A 23,213-nucleotide genomic window follows, 5' to 3' on the forward strand; every position below is an offset into this window, starting at 1 on the left:
TGCTGGAGATGCACTAATGGCAGGTTTAGGATTGAAGGCATTCTGTCAGAATTTGATATTAATCTGAATATACCTCCACTTGCCTCAAGTGCAAAACCATTAAGTGAATCAGAAGTAAATATGACTAAAAAAATTGCAGCACATAGGATTCATGTTGAACGGGCAATTAATAAAATGAAATGTTTTAAGTTACTGAGAAGAAAAATTCCAGGTAGCTTGTTTCACTGCATTAATGAAAATTGGTTTGTTGCTGCAATCTTAACTAATTTTCAAGATACTTTGGTAAAATTATAACTTTTGTACCATATATTACAATTTGGACAAACAATTTCATCATCAGGGGAAATATGGAGTGGTGACATATATACCAGATTTAGAAACTGATGTGGAAATTGTTTAAAAAAAAACCCATTATAAATGATCGAGATATATGGATGACTATGATTGATTGTTCATCTGGTGTGGACTGATGGATTTGTAATATACTTGAAGTGTATTAAAGGATCCTAACCCAAAAATAATTAATTTCTTGGTATTGTTATACAGACCTGTAAAGGTAACATTGAACCCTTCTGCACAATTCCATACCCTGTTTTTTCTGTGTGCAGTTCATCTTGCAGTAAATATGATAATGGTGTGGACTTGTCTACTTTCAACTTCTTCATGTCATCTTCCTTCAATTCTGGGATCATGTTGGTAAAAATATAACACTTTGTGACTCAATTCTGGGATCCTGTTGGTAAAAATATAACACTTTCTGTCACAAAAAACTATCAGTTTCTGTCACAAAAAGTGCACTGATGACTTGATTTGTTGCTTGATGGAAAACATTTTTAAAAAAATATGAGGCCTTTGTGGTCTGGCGATTGACGGCGCTTGTAAATCTGCTTATTAGGTCACATCATGCGGACACCTTGCCAACCAGGCTACCCTAACAGCAGCTCCTACTGAATTGACAGGGTTTAACCTGGTTCTCTCGGCCAATTAGTGATGCTCTACAGGCCAATAAACTGAGCTGCACATGCTGGTCACTGATCAGAGGAAGGATTTTGCACTGCTGTTCACACTGCAATTAATAATTACCTAAGTGTTGGTGTAGAACAACACACTGGCCTTTTTCGGCGAGGTGTTGGCCTTGGTTTAGCGAAAACTATTGCAGCTACGTGCTCGGCATTGATCTTTGGGCCCCGCGGTTTGTGCCACTGTTGAGGCAAACTGGTACAAGCCAGCTGTGAAGGGATATCTTTCAGTCCCAAACGTTTATAGTGGCCAACTGTGTAGACGACGCTAACAGCATGAGAACATAGCCCAGTTATTCTGTAAAAATAAAAAAGAAGATACCGGTACCATAACACTAGTGTGAGTTAACTTATGGGCTCAACAGCTCCGAATATTTTTTCGTAGTATGCAAATATACAACGTAAGTGAACCATCGCTGGACAGTCTTAACCTCAGAATTAGAAGTACAAGCTAGGTCTCTATTAGTTTCTATGGTACAGATTTTATTTTGTAACGTATGCAACAAAACTGAAGGCGCCAACGCGCTTTGGATAACAAACTATAAGTCTAAATCCAAGTCTAACGTCGAAACAACAACGACAACAGTTAAAATACCTGCCGCAGCATGTTAAACTTAAATCTACATTTATGAACATTACAAGATATTTATAATTATACACCAATTCACTACATAAACAGGAAAAGCACACATACCCAGCTTTACATGAACAATGACTGTCCGTGATTCTTCTCTCCTGGGTATGAATCGTCATGTCAATTCGATGAGGTTGCTCGCTTTTCCTCATAGAACGATAGCATTTAGCACTGATATCGACGATATTTTTACTGGAACTGTTGACTTTGAGCGCATGAACGTAACCATTAACGAAAAAATTATACCCCCTCTCTTTTGCACGCTTGGTTAAAACGTTGGCATCGCCAAAATAATCGGTAGAAATTTCCTGAGGCAGCAAGTTGAAATTTGAACCGGCCGCCATGTTTACATTTTATGTCCGACCTTGGGCGTTGCTATGGCGTCTGCAAGGGAGGCGTGGCCTACGCGGCGAAAATGGATCGGTGTATTGTATGGAGAAATTCCACTGGAAAGTCATGTAGAGGTTGAAAAGGTTGATGATGTAGGAGAGGATGACATGTGAATGATGATATATTGAAGGACATGGACTTGCATGTACATTTATGTGTACTGTTTGATAAAGTCTGTGCATACGTGAACATCTACGTCATTGCACATGGTCGTGGGTTTCCCCCCGGGGCCCTGCCCGGTTTCCCCCCCACCAGTAATGCTGGTTGCCGTGGTATAAGTGAAATATTCTTGAGTATGGCGTAAAACACCAATGAAATGAATCAAAACATAAATGTACGCCTTTGTACAGATGAGAACATTAAGAGCTGCATGTTACTTGGAATGATACATGGGATGTGTCACAGTGTGTGTTTATAGCATTGCCCTGATTGTGAGAAGACCATCACACATGTATGTATTTGCACTAAGCAGAACTTAAGTAGTGTTGATAATTAGTGGCTGTCCGATTTTGAAAACCAAATTATGTTCACTGATATACGTATAAATGTATAGACTGTACATGTAAGTATATCATAATTACATGTGTGGGCTTCATATAATGTATGCAGCTTTTGGGTGAATTTAGTCTCCTAGCCAGAATTACAACAGGATTAACCCTAACCCTATACAGTGTACATGTATAAACTGGGCACAACCCTAGGTGTACATGTACATGTACATGTATGCAACAGGATGTGCACTTTTTTTTCTGCAGCCCTTGATGTCGTTTGAGGTGACTGGCCAAAATACTGTTGTTGGAGCCAACCCGAACAACCCTCCAAACAAGGGCCTTAATCAATAAAAACCAAACTTTATATTGGGATTTTCGTTTGCTGTTTTTCTCTCAATGTTAATCTCTTTAAAATCCCAATCTTTTTGATTTGTATAAAAATCACAGTAAAAAAAAAAAAAATTTCCCTTCGTTTTACCTGCCCTGTATTTTCTGATAGGGTTGGGTTTATGTCTCCAATAAAGAATGTATTGAATTGAATGCTTAATACATTTATTTATTCTGCTGTCAGACCATCCCTCGTATGGCCAGAGAGGAAGCCAGCATTAGTTGGACTTGAGGTTTAATACATCTACTTATGCACTCTAATGGATACAACACATATAATTCCAGCTCATGCCGGCTTCCTCTCCGGTCGTAAGTGCGAAGGTCTGCCTGCAACATGCGGATGGTTGTGAGTTTCCTCCCACCATAATGCTGGCTGTGGTCATATAAGTGAAATATTCTTGAGTACGGCGTAAGACACCAGTCAAATAAATAAATAAGTAAACAATGTAATTGTGAAATTGAATAATTAGATTTAACACATATACTTGACTAATGTGTACAGCCAGAGGCAGGCCAAGTACTGCACACAATGTATTCTACGTTTATAACCCTAGTTGTTAAATGTGTACCATCTGAATGTATCGATAGATGTGTTTAGTATGAAGCTTGTATCAGCACATGGCATATATTTTCTGAGTTTAAAGTAATTACATGTACTTGGGAAGAAATCACCTTTACCAGTTTTTGTACATGTAAAACAGTTAAAGTCTTGACTTTGCCCCTGAATCATGCATGTATTTGTACTTGTGCAGCCTTAAAAAAAAAAAAAAGTTAAGAGAAATTTGATGTGAATATGGTCTGAGTTTTTTAGCTGACACAGCACTTCTTGATTTCTTTGTACAACCCTGTACCCGAACGGCTATACATGTACTACAGCAGGTAGAGTGTGTACACATATATAACATAGCTGTGTGTCTTGTGTTACAGGTTGTCGGGCAGGCAGAGAGCAGGAATGAGGAGTCTGGTAGGACCTGTTCTACTGCATATGTGCTGGCTGGCCTACCTGGCCTCAGCACAGGGTGAGTAGAACAACACAACCTATGACATGAGCAGATACATGTGGGAGAATTACCTGTCTGCTCGCATGTACATGATTCAGTGTACTGCACCTTTTGTATACCCTATTTCTTCTAATTTTTAGGTGCTGAAAGCAAAGAATTACATTTCTCTCTCAGTTTTGGGGGGAAAGTAAAGATTTGAATATGTGGGTCATTTAGATGTACTAACCATGTGGAAAAAAAAGAAACTTAATATTCCTGCTACAATTATATGTACATTGGGTAGACCAGGTGTCCCAAAAATTACAAGAATTAGGGTAAATCTGCCCCCAAGGGCACATGTAACAAACTGCAGATGTGCATACATGTATCTGGGATCCCTTCCACGAAACTTTTATCATCAGTTTTTTTGTAATTGTTCTCATAAATGATGTCACCTTCTGGCACTGTTGTCACCTAGACAGCATCTTTTACCAAAAAAGTTACGAGAAACAGGACTGATGAAGTTTTGTGAGATTGGCCCCTGGTGCATGCATATGTATGTTATGTCTACATGCAGTGTTTTTGATATCATTGGTTGACATGTTTACACATTCACATGTATACAATAACTTCTGATTTACATATACATCACGAATATAATTCATTGCCCTTCAGCTTAAAGGTCTCCATGTTACACTAATATCTTAGGTCAAATACAATACCTATATAAAAACGGCGTAAAACGCCCATCAAATAAATCTAAAATAAATTAGTACATGTATAAAATGTTTATGTACAACTGAGTATATTCACTTACATACATGTACACAGGACTGATTTTTCATCAAATTTGAGATTTCTGTTTCAAATTGTCCTCAAATCCCTTTTCTCGAGGCAGGTACATGTACATGTATGTGACATAATAAATGCCGCTGTAATCCTTCATGCAGATGCAGATCTTAATATCCACATAAAACATCTTTTTTTTTTCTGCCATTTCTGTCTGGATTCCCTTATTCCCTTATGTAAATATACTGGGAATTAGATTTCTGGATTCCTGTAGGAAAATTACCTTGCTAAAACTGTGGAGGGCATAAGGTCAGGGCTATAGATGCATCTACACATATAGCTGGAGTTGAATGGAGAGAGCTAGATGTCTACCAGTGACAGTCAGAGCAACCTGACCTATATATAGTAGTAATACATGGACAAGTACAAACAAACATATAAGCTCAGTTGTAAAATGGATGGCAGATTGTTTACCTGTTTAAACATAAACAACACATACTATTGTACATGTAGTAAATATATCTGGCTATATATATATATATATATATATATATATATATATATATATATGTTTACATGCTGTATATGTAATAAGAAACTACAGTACATGTGCATATATATATGACAAATTACCCTCTGCCATTAAGTTGTAAATACACAGGGCCAGGTATATGTACTTCATTTCCCTATGTGTACCGCTGCAAAATCTGCATTAGCAGTACATGAAGATGTTCGCATAATACATCATAATGTGGCTCAGTTTGTTAGCACGTTAGCGCAGCGTAATGACCCAGGAGCCTCTCAGCAAAGCAGTCACTGAGTTCAAGTCCAGCTCATGCTGGCTTCCTCTCCGGCAGTACGTGGGAAGATCTGTCAGCAACCTGCGGATAGTTGTGGTTTTCCCTCGGGCTCTGCCTGGTTTCCTCCAACCATAATGCTGGCCGGCATTGTGTAAAAGTGAAATATTCTTGAGTATGGCGTAAAACACCAATCAAGTAAATCAAGTAGGGTATCAGTAATTTTAACATGTGCCTTTTAGGGAGAAAAATTAGTATTCCAGGATTTCTTATTTGATAGCGAGGAAAAAATCAGGATTTTGAAATATGTGTTTTTGGGGGAGTTCTATTTTATTACATATAACTTATTCTCTACATATGTGTATCTAAAACTATAGGTTTTATTCCACAGGAATTTTATAATAATCCCACTAGATTTGTGTCTGTGTAGGTTTTCTCCTGGTTTTATATAAATCTGTACTGAATTCACCTGTAGAGTAAATAAGCCAACAGGAAATGCCTGGTTTCCTAACGGATGGATGTGTCATGCTGGTGTTTTTAGTGTGACATTGTACATTGTACAACCTCCTTACAATTATTATTACTTGTATGTGAAAATGCACAAAGTACTAGTATGTTATCTCATACTTTGTGCTTTATGTAAGTACCTTTACGTAGGATGGCAACTACACTGTTCAAATTTTTTTATGGTTTACGTGTACATGTATTTCAGGGAAAAATGTTTGTTCTTTAAAACTAATCAATGTGTATTAAAACTAATACATGAACTGAACAAAAATATGATGGATTAACAATAAAAAGCTCAGTTTTCATACAAATACCTTAAATATAAAATTGAGTACGACCAATCAGCCAATAATAAACACCAATCAAATAAATAAATAAAATTTAATTTAATATTAACTTTTGAAATTAACTACAAATGTACATTGTACAAAATTAGTCTCTTGCCTGTAGGATGTTTTGTTCTTTGAAAATCTGCTGTTTCCCCTCAGTATTACAGAAGCTGGTGCTTAATATTAAATTGATATGAAAAGAAACCTTGTCAAACTGCTTTATCTATTTTCATCTGAATTTACAGCAGCTAATACTGTAATTGTAGAAGCCATTGTTTAAGATGATTGTTTATAAAAGTAGGCAATGTCATGGGTTACAACTAGATGAAATGTTGATACATCACAGAGCAATCAGACCATGAAGATCCACATGTAGTTATTGTAGTTATTTTGTAGTTATTGTAGTTATTGTGTAATTTTGATGGTCCAGGCAAAAATATCCACTGCACTTGGAAGTGTGAGCGAATGTTGATTTGGAGCCCTGAGGTTTGACAGGTACACATATATTGTACTTAAATGATTTCCCAAAGGGCACTGTCTACTTTCCTGAACCAGGAAGCTTCTGCCTGGGCCTATGTTAGATTCATGCAGATGTATTTGTATAGACGCTGCATGTAAACCGAGGGGTCTCCGTGGCTGAGGTGATAAGCGCGCCAGCACAGCGCAATGACCTAGGATAGCTGTGGGCTCAAGTCAAGCTCATGCTGGTTTCCTCTCTGGCTGTACGTGTGAAGGTCTGCCAGCAACCTGTGAATGGGCGTGGGTTTTCCCCGGGCTCCATCTGCACGGTTTTCTCCCGTCATAATGCTGTTCGCTGTTGTATAAGTGAAGTATTCTTGGGTACAGCGAAAAGCACCAATAAAATATATGTGAACTTGAAATACATGTATTCTTTAGTTTGGTGTAAATCAAAAAAACTTAGATATCTTGCTGTTCTCTTCGCTCGCTTTTGCTATGATATGGCTGAAATATTGCCGAGGTGTCGTTAAGCCGTGATCGTTATTCATTCTTCGCTGGCTTTACATGTACACCACATTAGCTACCACCACCAGACAGAGTTGACCATTGAAGCCTGCTCTCCAGCCATAACTGGGAAGGTCTGCCAGCAACCAGCGGGTTGTGGGTTTCCTCCAGGCTTTGCTCGGTTTCCTCCCACCATAATGCTGGCTGCCGTCATATAAGTGAAATATTCTTGAGTACGGCATAAAACACCAATCAAATAAATAAATAAACATTGAAGTCTGCTCAACACTCATAAAGACTTGTTTAGGCCCAGCGTCATAACTGGTGTCCTTGCATGAAACTTTTGAATCAGCATCCAGCAGTAAAATGGTTTCAGGTGTTGCATATGCTGTCCTTCAGCCCTGGGTAATGAGAACGTATGTGTAAGAAGTATTATTATGGACAAAGGTTGAGATAACGTATTGATCTCAGCGGTTTTTTTTCAAGATTTCTGTACAAATTTTGTTATTGGTGGGCAGTGATGTAGAGCGATTGTAGAGAGCAGCACATGCTCTGTGAGGAGCAAGAACTGACATGCCTGACGGTTGTTGTTGTTTTATTGCAGTGAATGAGAACACAGCGATGGCCAAACAATGCCAGGCGCAGGAGACGTGTGGGGCGTGTATAGCGGAGTCCCAGCACTGTGCCTGGTGCACACAGGATGTGAGTTGTGTATATGTACCCAGGCATAATGGGTGATTCAGGCGGCCAAATACAATACATGTAGTTACATGTACAATGTGCACCTTTGTGTGGCCTTGGGTTTTCAGTTCAAACTACATGCACCGTGAGATTGTGTTCATCAGATTTCTAGTTTCCAAAGCAACCAGCTTTCCAGTTGTACATGGGGAGGTCTACCAGAAACCTGCGGACGGTCATTGGTTATTCGTCAACTTTTTCGCATGTTGGCAAGGTGTTTACTCAAGCATATTCTGAAGGCATTATTCTGTGTTCACTGATAAAATTCTACTTTTATGAAGCCCTGAATCTGGCCAATCCAACTAATGTAATTTTTTTGCCTCCAAAATGAAATAAAAAAAAGAAAAAAAAAGTCTATAAATTGCACTTAAAATTTGCTCTTTCATATGAGAAAAGGTTGAGGAACTTTGGGTACTAATGGAATCTGGATGGTGTGTCTCATGGTCACTCTTTGTTTGTGATTGCAGGGTTTTGACAAGAACAACCAAGCCCGGTGTGACCTGTACACCAGCCTGGTCAGCAAAGGTTGTGACCCCAGCTACATCATGAACCCAGACAACGATGTCAAGTACACCAAGGTTTGTTCATAACAAAACCACAGGCTCATTTAACTGGACTCTCATCAAAGTACATGTAGCACACATCATTTTTTGTTTGTAATCTGGTTTTTCTTCTTATTTACGAATGTACACATGAAGAGTTCACTCATAAAACCAGATGATTGTACACATTAAGAGTTCACTCACAAAACCAGATGAATGTACACATGAAGAGTTCACTCACAAAACCAGATGAATGTAGCCATGAAGAGTTCACTCACAAAACCAGATGAATGTACACATGAAGAGTTCACTCACAAAACCAGATGAATGTACACATGAAGAGTTCACTCACAAAACCAGATGAACGTACCCATGAAGAGTTCACTCATAAAACCAGATGAATGTATACATGAAGAGTTCACTCACAAAACCAGATATATGCCGTTGATCTGTTCATGCCAAGACATTACAAAATTCAAATTTTTGCGATTTTTTTTTACCTTTTCAATAAATTTGCATTTGCTCTCTCAACTTTGTGATAGTTATCATTCTGACACCTACATTACCTTCATATGCCTGCGTTCCCATAAATAGGAGGTAAAAACAAAATTTAATTTGATTCAAAATGATAAGTTGATTTGGATTTGTCATTTTTTTTTCTCTCTGAACTCTTCACATTTTTTTTTCTAACAGTGTAACTTGTCATTTCTCTGGTTCATGCAACAACTGTTTAAGGATAAAGTTACATTTTAGGCTACATGAGTTTAATTGTATGCATTTTTTAAAGGGAAAAATCAAATTAAGTCATTACCTACATGTAGAATTATGTTGTTTTGATGGAATTTAAACATCCGTTTTAGTAAGAGCTTCATACAGAGCTTGTACACAGTACATACATGTATAGTAAATTTGACTTTAATGGCAATATTAAAGTAGTTGATGGTTCTCTCGGGTGAAGTCTTGTGAACTCTTTTGAAGTTCACTGGAGAACATTTTCTCACCATCAATATGATGTATGGCACTTAAGAGAAAGTTTACCAGCAGCTCGCCAAAGGTGGGTGGTTTACTCCCGCCAGTCTGGTTTCCCCCATCCCTAAAACAGACTGCCATCATGCATTAATAAGTGAAAGAATTTTTGAGATTGACAGTGGCAGTGGTTTAAACATATTCTTACTTTGTTCTTGCTTGTAATCATCATCATGGATGGGAAGGTCTGCCAGCAACGAGCAGATGGTTGTGGGTTTCCCCTGGGGCTCTGCCGGGTTTCCTTCCACAACCATACTAACTGCTGTACTATAGGTGAAATATTCTGGAGTACAAATAACACATGTGAAACTGCAAGCAAATAAATATAATAATCATCGTATGAGTGAAATCCTGTATTCTATAATAATAATAATAATAACTGTTAACCAAGGGTTGCTCAGTCATATAAAATACAGCTTGCCCTTTCCTGATGACTCTTACTATGAAATATATTGACAGTAATTATTATGATGATGTGATCTACAAATAAGTAACCAATGCGGTCACTGTGAGTTCAAGTCCAGCTCATGCTGACTTTTTCTCCGGCCGTACGTGGGAATGTCTGTGAGCAACCTGCGGATGGTCATGGTTTTCCCCGGGCTCCGCCCGGTTTCCTCCCACCATAATGCTGGCCGCCGTCGTATAAGTGGAATATTCTTGAATATGGCGTAAAACATTAATCAAATAAATAAATAAATACAAATAAGTACCCTCTGGCCATATGTGGGACGGTCTTGCAGTAACCTGCGAATGCTTGTGGATTTCCCCCTGGCTCTGCCCGGTTTTCTCCCACCATAATGCTTGCTGCCGTCGAATAAGTGAAATATTCTTGTGTATTGCATAAACTATCAATCAAAGAAATAAATAAATACATAGTTCATATTGGTATGTTTCAGAACAACAAACTGCAGGACTCGGACAGTTTTGATCAAGCTGTGCAAATTAAGCCTCAGAGAGTTACCCTGAAAATCAGACCAAGTAAGCAGTCAGCTTTGTCACAGGAGAGGATGCAGGTCTCTGAGAGTTTCCTGGTTCTAACATGTTCATGCCACTATATGGCTGAAATACTGCTGATGCGGCATAAATTCTCATCATTCATTCAGTAGTAACTACCCGAAATGATCCCAAATTTCACCCACAAATGTCCATTTTAGAGGCAAATAAATTCTATAAAATGCACTTTTCTAGAATCTTTAGAATTGTCAGAATATGGTAAATTGAGCAAGTTTGTCATGAATGAAATTTTAGGTCATATAGAGGTAGTTCACAATTTCTTACCCCACAGCTAAACACAGTGGGTTGAGAAGCGAGTTGACAAATACAGATGTGAAATAAAAACAAATTTCTTTTGAAATTCACGGTTACCGACAACTTCTCACTGTTGATCACCAGACACACTAAGTTGATTCAAGGGCATCGGTGGCCAAGGTGATTAGCCTGCCAGCATAGCGCAATGACCACAGAAGTCTCTCACGTATGGGGTTGCTCTGAGTCCAGCTTATGCTGACTTCCTCTCTGTACATGGGAAGTTCTGGCGGCAATCTGCTGATGATTGTGGGTTTCTCCAGTGCAAATAATTTTGTAGACTCCTGTGTCGACTGTTTAATGATGGGGTCTCTGTGGTAGTACATTTAGCTGGTCAAAAGTGCTTGTGGGGGCCATTTACTTTTGGTCTTAAGCGGTGTTGACATGGTGCCAATGAAAGTTGGATTTTCGGTTTTATTTCAGTTCTATTTTTTTTAATTGTATCAGCTTTCCCATAAAAGACGAAACTAAAATTGATGTCGCCTGATATGCTGACAGCTGTGGTAAAATATTGTGGGATACAATGTGCAGCGTGAAACATCAATCAGATAAATAAGTACATAAAAATTTAACTGAATACAACAATACAAGTAATGAGCTCATACAACTGTCTGCTCGCACGTACCACCTGAAATCTGAACTGTTGACCTTTCACCTCTTTCAGACAAACCAGCCAGCTTCAAGGTGACCTTCAGACAGGCTGAGAACTACCCTGTGGATCTCTACTACTTGATGGACTTGTCAAATTCTATGGCTGATGACAAAGATAATCTGGCCCGACTTGGTGTTTTGATTGGTAAGAGGAGTTGATCGTGAAAGAAATTACATTTATACTGGTCTGCCAGCAAACTATTGATGGTTGTGGGTTTCGCGGGGGCTCTGCCCTGTTTCATTCCACCATAATGCTGGCCACCGTCGTATAAGTGAAATATTCTGGAGTATGGCGTAAAACACCAGTCAAATAAGTAAATACATAAATCCATTTATACCTGTTATAAGTCCTTCATCGGCTGAAGAGTAGACAAGGATAAAATACATGAACATGCAAAAGTTGACAATTTTTGTCAGCACCCCTATGAACAGTAGTTTTCCAGACATTCCTTGTATACACGTATGTCCATAAATGTTGAGTATGACATTTAGAAATAAAAGATAAATAAATTATTCATGCTTCACTGTATTTGCCCTAAAATTCACTCAAAAAAAATCACTCACTAAAAAAAGGGTGTAAAATTTTAAATTTGGTGCTGAAAGTTAATTTTTTTTTTCAGTAGGATATCATTTTGCCTCCTAAGCAAACCTCTAAACACACTTCTAAGAACAGTAGAGCTATCATAATTAAGATCACACATGTATATAATAAACATAATTGTTTGAAAATGCTAAATTTTATTGATATTTGTTAAAATCTGACCTTATCTGTGACTTGTGATTACATGTCCATGTGTAACATGTACATTCTACATGTATGGTGTGCTTGTATGTAAATTTATGTAAATTGTATATAAATGAACCTATATTCATTTTCAGCCAGAAACATGTCGGCCATCACCAAAGATTTTCAGCTGGGTTTTGGATCATTTGTTGACAAAGTCACCATGCCTTATGTCAGCACCATCAAGAGCAAGTAAGTTGTATCAACACACATGTAATGCCAGAACATGTGGGTTTGCAAACATCATAACTTTTTCATTTTAGATAGAGAAATGTCCCTAAAATAAGCTTAAAACCTGGTGAACATGTGAAAAGGTTGAAGAAATCAGTCACTCAGAATAGCTTACCTGAGGTGATATACTGTTCCAACTGAAGCTGATTTGACTCGTCTGAGATTGCCCTAGTGTTAATTTTTGCACAAATTTTATTCGGTCAAGGATGGCCCCAAACCAGTGTCGGGGTGTACTCCATTTCAAAACCTGATGTGGTTACCTGCCCTTGTCTAACATGTTGGGGCTCTTGGTAGAGTTGGTCGTTTTGAGTCTGGACGCTTTCATGTGGTGTTCGTATTAAGTGATAGGACCAGCAATAGTCAGCTTGGTGTCTGTATACAATATAATCAAAGACAACAGCTTAGAGAGTAAATCAACGACAGTGTGATAACAGGTGAAATATGGCCTCTTGTCAGTTTACCTTGGTTAATGTCAGCTAGGGGTTTACTCACACTTTTCATGTAAGTACTGAAGTAGTGTCAAATTCCGTGCCCTCTAACATTGACATTTCACTTTCTGTTGCAGACTGCTGAAGCCATGTAAAGAATGTGCTGCTCCGTACGGCTTCAAGCATAACCTGGCTCTGAACAAGAGCCCCAACATTTTCCAGGTATTAAAGTTGACGGTCATTGGTCCTTTTTAAGTGTGCATTATAGCAAGGATGCTTTCCTGACCATCTGACATAATAGGAGTAGGCCATCTTAAAATAGAGTATACATCATCTGAAGGGCCATTTCGCACTGATTCTAAATATGGCGTTTTTTTTATTTATACCCATATCAGGTAACCTCAACTCTCCAGAGTGAAAAACCTGTCCTCCAGTTGATGTCACATTCATGATAAGAAAAAGTTTTCAAGTTTGACTCCCTGTTTCACAGTAATGTAATGGCAGCCCCCATATCCAGTAACCTCGACTCTCCAGAGTGAATAGCCTGTCCTCTAGTTGATGTCACATCTATGTGTACCTCTGCCTTCATGACAAGAATAAGTTTTCATGGTTGACTTCCTGTTTCAGAGTAACGTAATGGCAGCCCCCATATCCGGTAATCTCGATTCTCCAGAGGGCGGTTTTGATGCCATGATCCAGGCCATTGTCTGCAAGGTAAGACGACTACATGTGTGTGTACAGGCCAGGAACGGAACACAAGTTCTCATGCAATTCTTCAAATTTTTGGGACAGACGTTAGTAGAGCCAAAAGTGATGAAAATTACAATTGCCTGAGTTTTATCGAAAGTGAAGAGATGTATTTGTTGTTTATGAGTTGCACTAACCATGTGAGGAAGAGAAAATGTATTTTCCTGTTACAGTCAGATGTATAGTGAATAAAAGGAGATGTCCCAGTACAATACTAATGGAACACACTTTGAAAGAACTAAAAGATTTTGCCAATGTAATTTAAAAAATGTTTACTTTTCTTGGTAAAAGGGTATTTATTTTTATATGGCAAGTAATTTTCTAATAAAAAGTGTTTATAGACAGGATCAGTGTTTTAGATGCTCTGGGCTGATGTCTTCTTTATGTTATCGACCAATTATAGTGCCCCTACTTCTAATCTTCTTAACAACAAACTAAGCTGGCTGTTTCCTGTTATGAGTCTTTGAACCCAACCACCAATGCGGTCGCTGTGAGTTCAAGTCCAGCTCATGCTGGCTTCCTATCTGTCCGTAAGTGGGAAGATCTGCCCGGTTTTCTCCCACCATAATGCTGGCCGTTGCCGTATAAGTGAAATATTCTTGAGTACGGCGTAAAACACCAATCAAATAAATAAATAAAAATTTGAGCCCAACCTATTTGATTTACCGAGAGCATTAGAGAGTTCTTGGCCCATTAATGATTACTCACTCCCCTGAAAGACTAATCTCATGAACGCCAGGAAATTTATACTTTTGTGAATTTTTTTTCTTTTTTTTTTTGACACAAAATGTTTAATACAGATATAGGTATAGATACTAGGTATTGATTTTCACTACATTTCACTTTGCACATTTAGTGTCTTGAAGAAAAGATGTTTATCAGTGCTTTTAGGTCTGGCCTCTTCATCTCAAAAGCACAAAGCTGTTGATTACATGAGAATTGGTGACAGCTAATGTAATTTGGAAGTACAAATTCGGCGAGGTATTTTCAGATCTTCTTGAGAAACTTACGACTTTTTCTGACCACTAGTTCCCATGCCTGGTGTAAGGAGTAACTTCTAGATTTGACTTTAATGGTAAAATTACCTTGACAGTGCTTGGTAAATAGACAAATTCGATCTTGTTATTATGAAAGAAAAATGTTAGACAGATATCAAAGACCTGATTAAATTTCCATACATGACTTACATGCTGTTTTTATTGGTAGAGTATTGGCTGGCGTAAGCACGCCAGACATATATTGTTGTATTCATCGGATGCTGGCTTCCATGTGGCCGGAGACGGCAAGGTTGGTCTTTGCCTGAGGGAGGGAAATGGAACAGGCTATATGCATATTTATGAGGGCAGTTTGGGCTGGGCTCTTCCACTAACACTGCCTAACCCCCATTATACATGTTCATTTACAAGATGATAGAGCTACAATATGCCTGTTCAGGGATATCATTTGTAATATATGCATTATATTTACAGTATGGTGTCTGAATTACAGTATGGTGTTAAAATTGAAGTTAATTTTATGCAACACATGTAAGCCAAATAGGTGACTTCAATCTCGAGGCTTCAAGATTTCTTTTGTATTATTAATAAACAAGTAAAAAGGGATGTGTGTACATGTTCATCTAGATTTGTATGTATTTGAAAACTGCTGCCATTATGATCAGAATATCGACCTTTCATGTTGGAATAATAACAAAGGAAAGAGAGAAAAAAAACTCCCGACAACCTGAATTTTCCAATCCACCCTGCAAATCAACCCTGACCTCAGGTGCCACTATGAAATAATGTCAGAGTTACTGCCCTTTGGCTTTAACAAAAGTGTATGTCTTGAAGTTGGAAAAAACTTGTAATAGTTCCAACAAACTTCAAATGTGAGATTTTCATAAACATTGAGACCAGGATCGTTTTGCCCACATCAGCAGTTAAGTTATTTATGGAGACATTATGTCTTTAGTAATGATAATTTGTGCAGGTAAGAGTACAAGTGCTTTGCCATGGCAGGTATGCATGTGTATTACACAAAATAGAACTGATATTAAAGAGGCTGTTCCATAGATTTTTGCAAAAAGTTGATCAGCGCAAATCCAATGAAACTGTTCCTGTTATTTTACAATAGCCCAAAAAATTTATTTACCTTTCTGCAAATGTTGGCCTCGTTTGTGCATGTTTTGCAGTTCAAAAGCGGTCAAAAAGCTCCTAAAATTTATAAAGCAGCTCATATTACATGTATACCTTTTTCAAACTTAAGAATCATTTTAACAGTGTAAATAGTACAGGTACAAGTCTAATATTCACTGAAAGGCAATAATTTGAGGTAATCGTGCTAAATTCAGAAAGTTTGATTTTGATTTCTAGCGAATGTGGATTTTTGGTCAAAAATCTGCGGTATAGCCTCGTCAGTACTGGTAGGTGATGATGCTGTTCATGGGGTGTACTTACACACATGTACATACAGTGTATGACAAACACAACTAACCAGGTGGTTCGTCATTCTAACCATCATTTTAGGAAATAGGTTGGCGCAATCCTTCCAGGAAGATGCTACTTTTCTCCACTGATGCAGGCTTTCATTTCGCAGGCGATGGAAAGGTTTGTTTTCTCAGCTTTCCCCTTTTGCTCCCCTCCATTGCACTCAGATCTCCTTGTTTTCTGCCTGTTGTAGTTTTACCTTGTCTCACCTGTTCTGTCTCATGTTGTGTTTGCACTGTGCTGTCTGCTCACCTTCAGATTTTTCAGCTTTACATGTAATTCTGTCTTTGATCATTGTTGAGTTTAATAACAACAGAAAGGAGGCGTGTTTTATTTTTTTGCGTGATTACCATGTTTTGTCTTAATACAACAATCAAATGTTTAACTTCCTTTGTTTCTAGTTTCATGTCCCAGCTTTTCATCCTTATCAACGTCAAATTTTCAAACATGTCACACTTATTCGGGGTCACATTTGCCAGTTTTGTCACATTATTGTAAATCAAGACCAATTTCTGTGATATATTTGTTCTTTGTAGCATTCAACGTGTATTCATTATAACATTTTCCAGCTTTATCACATTTATTCATTGTCACAGCTTCCAGTTTTATCGTATTTATTCATTGTTGCTGCTTCCAGCTTTATCACATTTATTCATTGTCACAGCTTTCAGCTGTGACTGGTACCATCGGCTTTATTGTATTTATTCATTGTCCTAGCTTTCAGCTTTATCACATTTATTCATTGTTACAGCTTCCAGCTTTATCGTATTTATTCATTGTCACAGCTTCCAGCTTTATCGCATTTACATGTATTTGTCACATTTTCCAGCTTTACCACAAAGTGTCTGAATTTCAAGTCTCTGATGAGCCATATTTTACCGCTCACCTTTGCCATATTTCCCAGTTTACCACAGTGTCTTTTGCTTAAATTTCATGTTTCGCTCATTACACATCTTAGCTGACCACAGTAGCTTCTCCTCAAATGTCACATTTTACTTATTACATTTACGTTATAAAAATGTCATACTTGTAGTTCACTAATCACATTTTTCACAGTGGCGCTCTTCCAACATTACCTTTGCTTGAACATTGTAACACAGCTATCATATCCAATCTGCTTACCAAAGTGGTGTCATTTCAACAGTACCTTGCTTAGGCATTTTAACACAGCTATCAAGTCTGATTTTTTTACCAAAGTGGTGTCATTCCAACATTACCTTTGCTTGTTCAGTGTAACATGTCGATCATATCCAATCTGCTTACCAAAGTGGTGTCATTTCAACATTACCTTGCTTGTTCATTGTAACACAGCTGTCATATCCAATCTGCTTACCAAAGTGGTGTCATTCCAACATTACCTTTGCTTGTTCAGTGTAACATGTCGATCATATCCAATCTGCTTACCAAAGTGGTGTCATTTCAACATAGCCTTGCTTGTTCAGCGTAACATGCCGATCATATCTGATTTACTTTATTTACTTTAAGAATACTAGGTGTCACAAGCATAATCACTTTTCACCATAAACCCAACAGTCTTTTCTTGCAGCATGTTATATTTACAGTGCTGCGTAAGATTTCCCTAACTTTGTTTTAGTGTTAACTATTTGTTTATAATGTTGGTATGTTGCATGAATGTTTCAGGTTAAAGTTTCTCTATAGCATGATTTCTTTTGTGTATATTCCTGTGTTGTTATTGTTATTAATACAGTGCAGTACATACATCTACCACTAAGTGGATAAGTTTGATACTATGCGCATGCCTGATCCGATGAAACACGGCTTTGTGAAAATTTTCTTTGTGTATAATTTTTATATGCACAGATTACCAAATATGGAATGGTTTACATATTTTATGTGCCTGAAATAACATTTTATTACGATTGCAAATGTAACGAAAAATTGTTTGCAAATTGCAATAATGTGAAGATATTTGGATACTTAAACAGCAATGCACCTTACACAGTGTCATATATACATGTACATTATTTTTTAATAAACTGTTAATATATGTGTAAGTACAATGTAGAAAGAATACCTTTGTATTCAGGGCCATATCTAGTCATTTTACACATAGCTCTGGAAAACATTTGGGCTAACTAATCAAAACTTTAAAGAAAACTAAAGTTCTTTTATTATATCTTTTTATAACTTTTGTACAGATGTCTTTAATTCACAGATGTGATAGGCCTCAGAGAGTACCATTTTGAATTCCATTGCAGAAGATGTCTTGGTGCACACTTATAGCATCATTTTTAATACAAACGTTTGGGAACAGAACTTCCAATTTTTCTCTAGATATAGCCCTGTTTTTGCTCACAATAAATGTGTGCTAGAGTCTGATATAAATACAAAAGAACTGGTTTACAGGTAAATTCTAAATTAAAGAAAAAAAAAAATAACAAAAAACATCTATGTAAAGACTAGTTTGTTTTTTGATAAAGTTTTGAATGACCCTTCACTTTCTGATGTCTGTGAGCTACCTGTGGATACTTGTAGCATGTTGTGTATTAGTGTACATGTATATGTAAGTTTTGCTTGACTCTACAGTTGGGAGGCATTGTAAAGCCCAATGATGGAAAATGCCACTTGGATTCTGATGGATACTACACCGAAAGCACTAATCAGGTGAGAGTGTAAGAAGTGTCTGAAAATCAACATTTGACGTTCTGCTCATTTTAGCACTGATCTACATCTACTTCTATGACCTAAAGGAAACTTTTTTGTTTACAATGTTGTTCCCCTTGGTTACCATACTGTTCCCATTAGTTACCGTCCTTTTTTGCTTGGTTATCATCATGTTCCCCTCATCAACAACCTTGTTCCCCTTGTTTACCATTCTTTTCCCTTCGTCAACAACTCTACAACCCTATTCCCCTTGTTACTATCCTGATCCCCATGGTTACCATCCTGATCCCCATGGTTACCATCCTGATCTCCATGGTTACCATCCTGTTGCCCATAGTCACCATCCTGTTCCCATTGGTTACCATCCTGTTGCCCATAGTCACCATCCTGTTCTCATTGTTACCATCTTGATCCCCGTGGTTACCATCCTGATCCCCATGGTTACCATCTTGATCCCCATGGTTACCATCCTGATCTCCATGGTTACCATCCTGTTCCCCATAGTCTTCATCCTGTTTTCAGTGTTTACCATCTGTTCCTTTATTCAAAATCTTGATCCTGGTGTTGCAGGATTATCCGTCCATCAGTCAGCTGGCAGCCAAGATCAGTGAGGAGAATGTGAATGTAATTTTTGCTGTCACTGAAGGTCAGTTTCCCACGTACAAGAGACTCAGCAAGTACATTGAGGGTTCAGTGGCTGGAGTTCTGGCCAACGACTCCTCCAACATCGTGGACCTGGTGCAGAAAAACTATAATGTGAGTTACATGCGTGGACTGTGCATGTTAAATCTAATAGCTTTAGTCAAGACACCTCTCACGTAAGCGATAAATACAGGGTTTAATAGATACCTGAACAAAGAGTATGGTTTTAGGAAAATAAAGAGAGGTAGGCCAACAAAGAATGAGAAATAAATTTCCTTTTTGAGGCATGTTTTATATTTCATATTAAACCCTCTATTTCATGCATATTTCCTGTCAGTGGTCAAAATATTCAAAAATATACTGGGAACCCTGGAGAAGCTTGGGTGATGCGATGTAAAACCAGTCCTGGAACTGCTGTTTTTTCATCTGAGGCCATCCATGTTGGGGTTAGATCTGCATGTACATGTAAGACAATGCTTGTACCTGTACATATGTTCAGTGGTAAACACAATAAGAAGCAAGAAGTTCGATTGCTAGTATGTAGTCTGAATTTTCTAACCAGAACTTGCAGCAGATATTGTGATAGGCCTGAAGGCATGCTGCAGTTCTAGTCAGAAATCGGCTGGTCGCACATGTAATGTTTGTTGCTCATAATAACTCTCCTTTTTGTTCAGCATGTGTTTGTTTTTGGTTTATTTTCAGCTCATCACATCTAAAGTCAAACTCCTCACAGAAAATGCTGAAGGCATCACAGTTACAATCAAGTCCAAGTGTAAAAAGTAAGGATCCTTTTGTTTTTGTATGAACATGCATGTAATGCAAAAGTGTAATTGATAATGACATGCATTTATACATGCAGACTCTGCTACCCCGTAAATACGCAGTTTTTGAGTTACGCCATTACGACAACAGAATGACGTCCCGGTGCAAAATGATGTCGCCACTTTATGGCACAGTGGCGCTACTTGCCTATCTTTTAACATGGCAGTGATCATCTTTAATTCAAAGTATCGGCAGAACATCATTTTTTGTGCAATATTGGGAACGCAATTTCACCCCTGAACACAATTCAGAAGATCAGTGTAATCCTTTCCATTAGTTATCTATATTCTATATACCACCTTATGTTAAAATTACCAGATTGGCCCTACTGTGCCGTAAAGTGACGACGTCATACCATAAAGGGACGTCACTTTGTCGTCGTAACGTCATATCTTGAAACATGCGTATTGAATGTGAACTGTCAAAATTGACATCATATTGGTTGATTGACCTAATTAGTGATGAAGTGTTGATGATTCATTTATTCATAACACTTTAATAACCTTTGTTTTGCAAATCGTATCTTGACCAATGTCGTCGTGGCGTTGAGGAATCCAGCTTCCATTGTGAATGAAATAAAAGAGCGGTGGAAATCCGTCCTGCAACAAGGAGGCACATTACACGTACATGCACCGTAATGATTCCTTGGTCGTCATATGACTGAAAAATTGTTGAGTACGACGGTAAACCCCAAGCACTCACTCACTCACTCCATTGTAAATGTACTTACACATCCATGTCAGGGCATTTGTGTGAGTGAAACATTCACAAAATAATATTTATAAACCCCAGCTATATTAATAATTGCCATTTTGAATATGATAAATCAGCGATTTAAAGGTAAAGAAAACATAAAAATTACATAACACTCAAATGAAAGAGTTTGTAAAGTTAATTGTAATAGATGTGGTCTCTTGGACAACATCTTGGTATACATGAGTATCATCTGTGCATAATAATGTTTTAAGTGAGGATGTAACACATGTTTAATAAATAGGTATTTTTGCTAGAATTTGGTCTTTTCAGCTCCCGCCATAATGCTGGCGGACGTTATATAAATGAAATATTCTTGATTACTGCGTAAAACACAAATCAGATAAATAAATTATCTGATATTTGCATCATTTTTGCGTTTTCTTTTCCTTTTATAATACATACCGTCAAAGATGGGCATTGGTTAATGGAACACCCATATTGTACATGTACGTGCATGTGTGTATTAACTGATTGGGTTTTACTGATTTCAGCCCTAATGGTGACCTGAAAGAAACCAGTGTATGCGAGGATTTGAAGATAGGAGAGAGCGTATGTACACGTACATGTTTACTGAGTTTGAAGGAGATCAGCGATGATGTTAGCTAGCAAATGGTCACACGTAACTGGTGAAATACAGCCTCTTGTCAATTTTTTTTAACTCACTTTGGGTATTATTCTAACTGTTCATATAAACGCTTGAATAGCGGCTAATTACGCACTCCCCAGCACCATGGCTTTAAGAAGCAGAATTAGGTGGGGAGAAAAAATATGGTGATGGTAATTGCAATTTATTAGATGTCACTGGTCGAGAATTTATACTCAAAATGCTGTGTTGTCAACATACAGTACCATTAAAACGCAAACTTCATGTACCGTGCACATGATAGTGAAATTACACGTACGGTATATATTATTGCTGGTATTAAGGACAAATTATTAAACCTACAACTTTGTGTACATGTATGTTCCCTTAAGTGTACATTTACAACTATAAAACACACTTTTCATTACGTAATAGGTCGTACAATGGCTTAGCTGTGGAGTTGTGTAATAATAGTCTAGACCACATGTACCGTAGTACCTTAATTCTTCAACCTTTTCAACCGCCTCTGCAACCAATATTTTAAAACATTGTGAGAGAACTATAAGGTGTAGAGAAATAATTTGCACAGTTTTATGAAGCTTGTATCTTTAGTGACAAGAGGAAGTTGTAACTTCCTCGCTTGGCATTCAGCATTAAGGGGATGGTGCAACGACTGGTTGACCCGTATCAGCATAATGGCTTGGGCGGGGCGGCTTACTTGCCTTCAGTAAGTTGTCTCAGTGAAGCAGCACTAGATAAAAGAGCTTTGGAAATCCGTCCTGCAACAAGGAGGCACATTACACGTATATGCACTCTAAGGATTCCTTCGTTGTCATGTGACGTATGAAAAATTGTTGAGCACGATGTTAAACCCCAAGCACTGACTGACTCACTCACTCACTCTTTAGTGACAGAAACAAATCCTTTCAGCATCATTTTGGTAACAGTTGTAGGCTTAAATTCATTCCCCTGAAAAAAAACAAAAACACGTTCAAGTGGTTGAAAAGGTTGAGCACAGGCTACAGTGATATACATGTCGTGTACATCTAGCTAAACATGAGCCTTAGGAGTAAGTGTGTTCATCGTCTTCCTCCGTTGTCTTGTTCCCAGGTTGAGTTTGACGTGTCTGTGGAGGTGAAGGAGTGCCCCGCTGACGAGAAAGTCCGTACATTCACTATTTCCCCGGTGGGACTGACTGAGAAACTCACCGTGAAGCTTGACCTTATCTGCCAGTGTGAATGTCAGAAATCCGGGGTAAGTGCTGACAGCTTGTCATGAGTTCACTGGGCGTTTTATTTGTGGGTCCAGGAGTTGATTAATTTATGTATTTGATTGAGGTTTTGTACCATACTCAAGAATATTTCATTTAAAACGACACTGCCCAGCATTATGGTGGGAGGAAATGAGGTGAAGCATCAAGAAAATCCAAGGCCATCCGCAGATTGCTGGCAAACCTACTGAAGAGGAAGCTTTCAGTGTGGTGTGATTCCATTGGTGAGAGGCTCGTGGTTCCAGGAGTTTCTTGTCATGATCACAAGACGGATATGATTCACATTAAGTTCATGTATTCCCCCAGGACTCT

General features: G+C 38.0%; 1 protein-coding gene across 1 annotated transcript in view; it reads left to right on the forward strand.

The window, feature by feature from the left end:
* Positions 1–23,213, forward strand: part of LOC135477850 (integrin beta-1-like) — a 50,044-nt gene that overhangs the window by 6,966 nt on the left and 19,865 nt on the right. The window contains exons 2-15 of the mRNA XM_064758056.1: positions 3,849–3,940; positions 7,891–7,988; positions 8,492–8,602; positions 10,489–10,570; positions 11,562–11,693; positions 12,428–12,524; positions 13,129–13,213; positions 13,619–13,705; positions 16,243–16,323; positions 18,751–18,828; positions 19,399–19,584; positions 20,173–20,249; positions 21,540–21,597; positions 22,742–22,885. Of these exons, the coding sequence (XP_064614126.1) occupies positions 3,874–3,940; positions 7,891–7,988; positions 8,492–8,602; positions 10,489–10,570; positions 11,562–11,693; positions 12,428–12,524; positions 13,129–13,213; positions 13,619–13,705; positions 16,243–16,323; positions 18,751–18,828; positions 19,399–19,584; positions 20,173–20,249; positions 21,540–21,597; positions 22,742–22,885 (1,383 nt within the window). The 5' untranslated portion in view covers positions 3,849–3,873. The remainder of the gene's footprint in view (positions 1–3,848; positions 3,941–7,890; positions 7,989–8,491; positions 8,603–10,488; positions 10,571–11,561; positions 11,694–12,427; positions 12,525–13,128; positions 13,214–13,618; positions 13,706–16,242; positions 16,324–18,750; positions 18,829–19,398; positions 19,585–20,172; positions 20,250–21,539; positions 21,598–22,741; positions 22,886–23,213) is intronic.

Source organism: Liolophura sinensis, chromosome 11 (genome assembly GCF_032854445.1).
Source record: "Liolophura sinensis isolate JHLJ2023 chromosome 11, CUHK_Ljap_v2, whole genome shotgun sequence".
Lineage (NCBI taxonomy): Eukaryota > Metazoa > Mollusca > Polyplacophora > Chitonida > Chitonidae > Liolophura > Liolophura sinensis.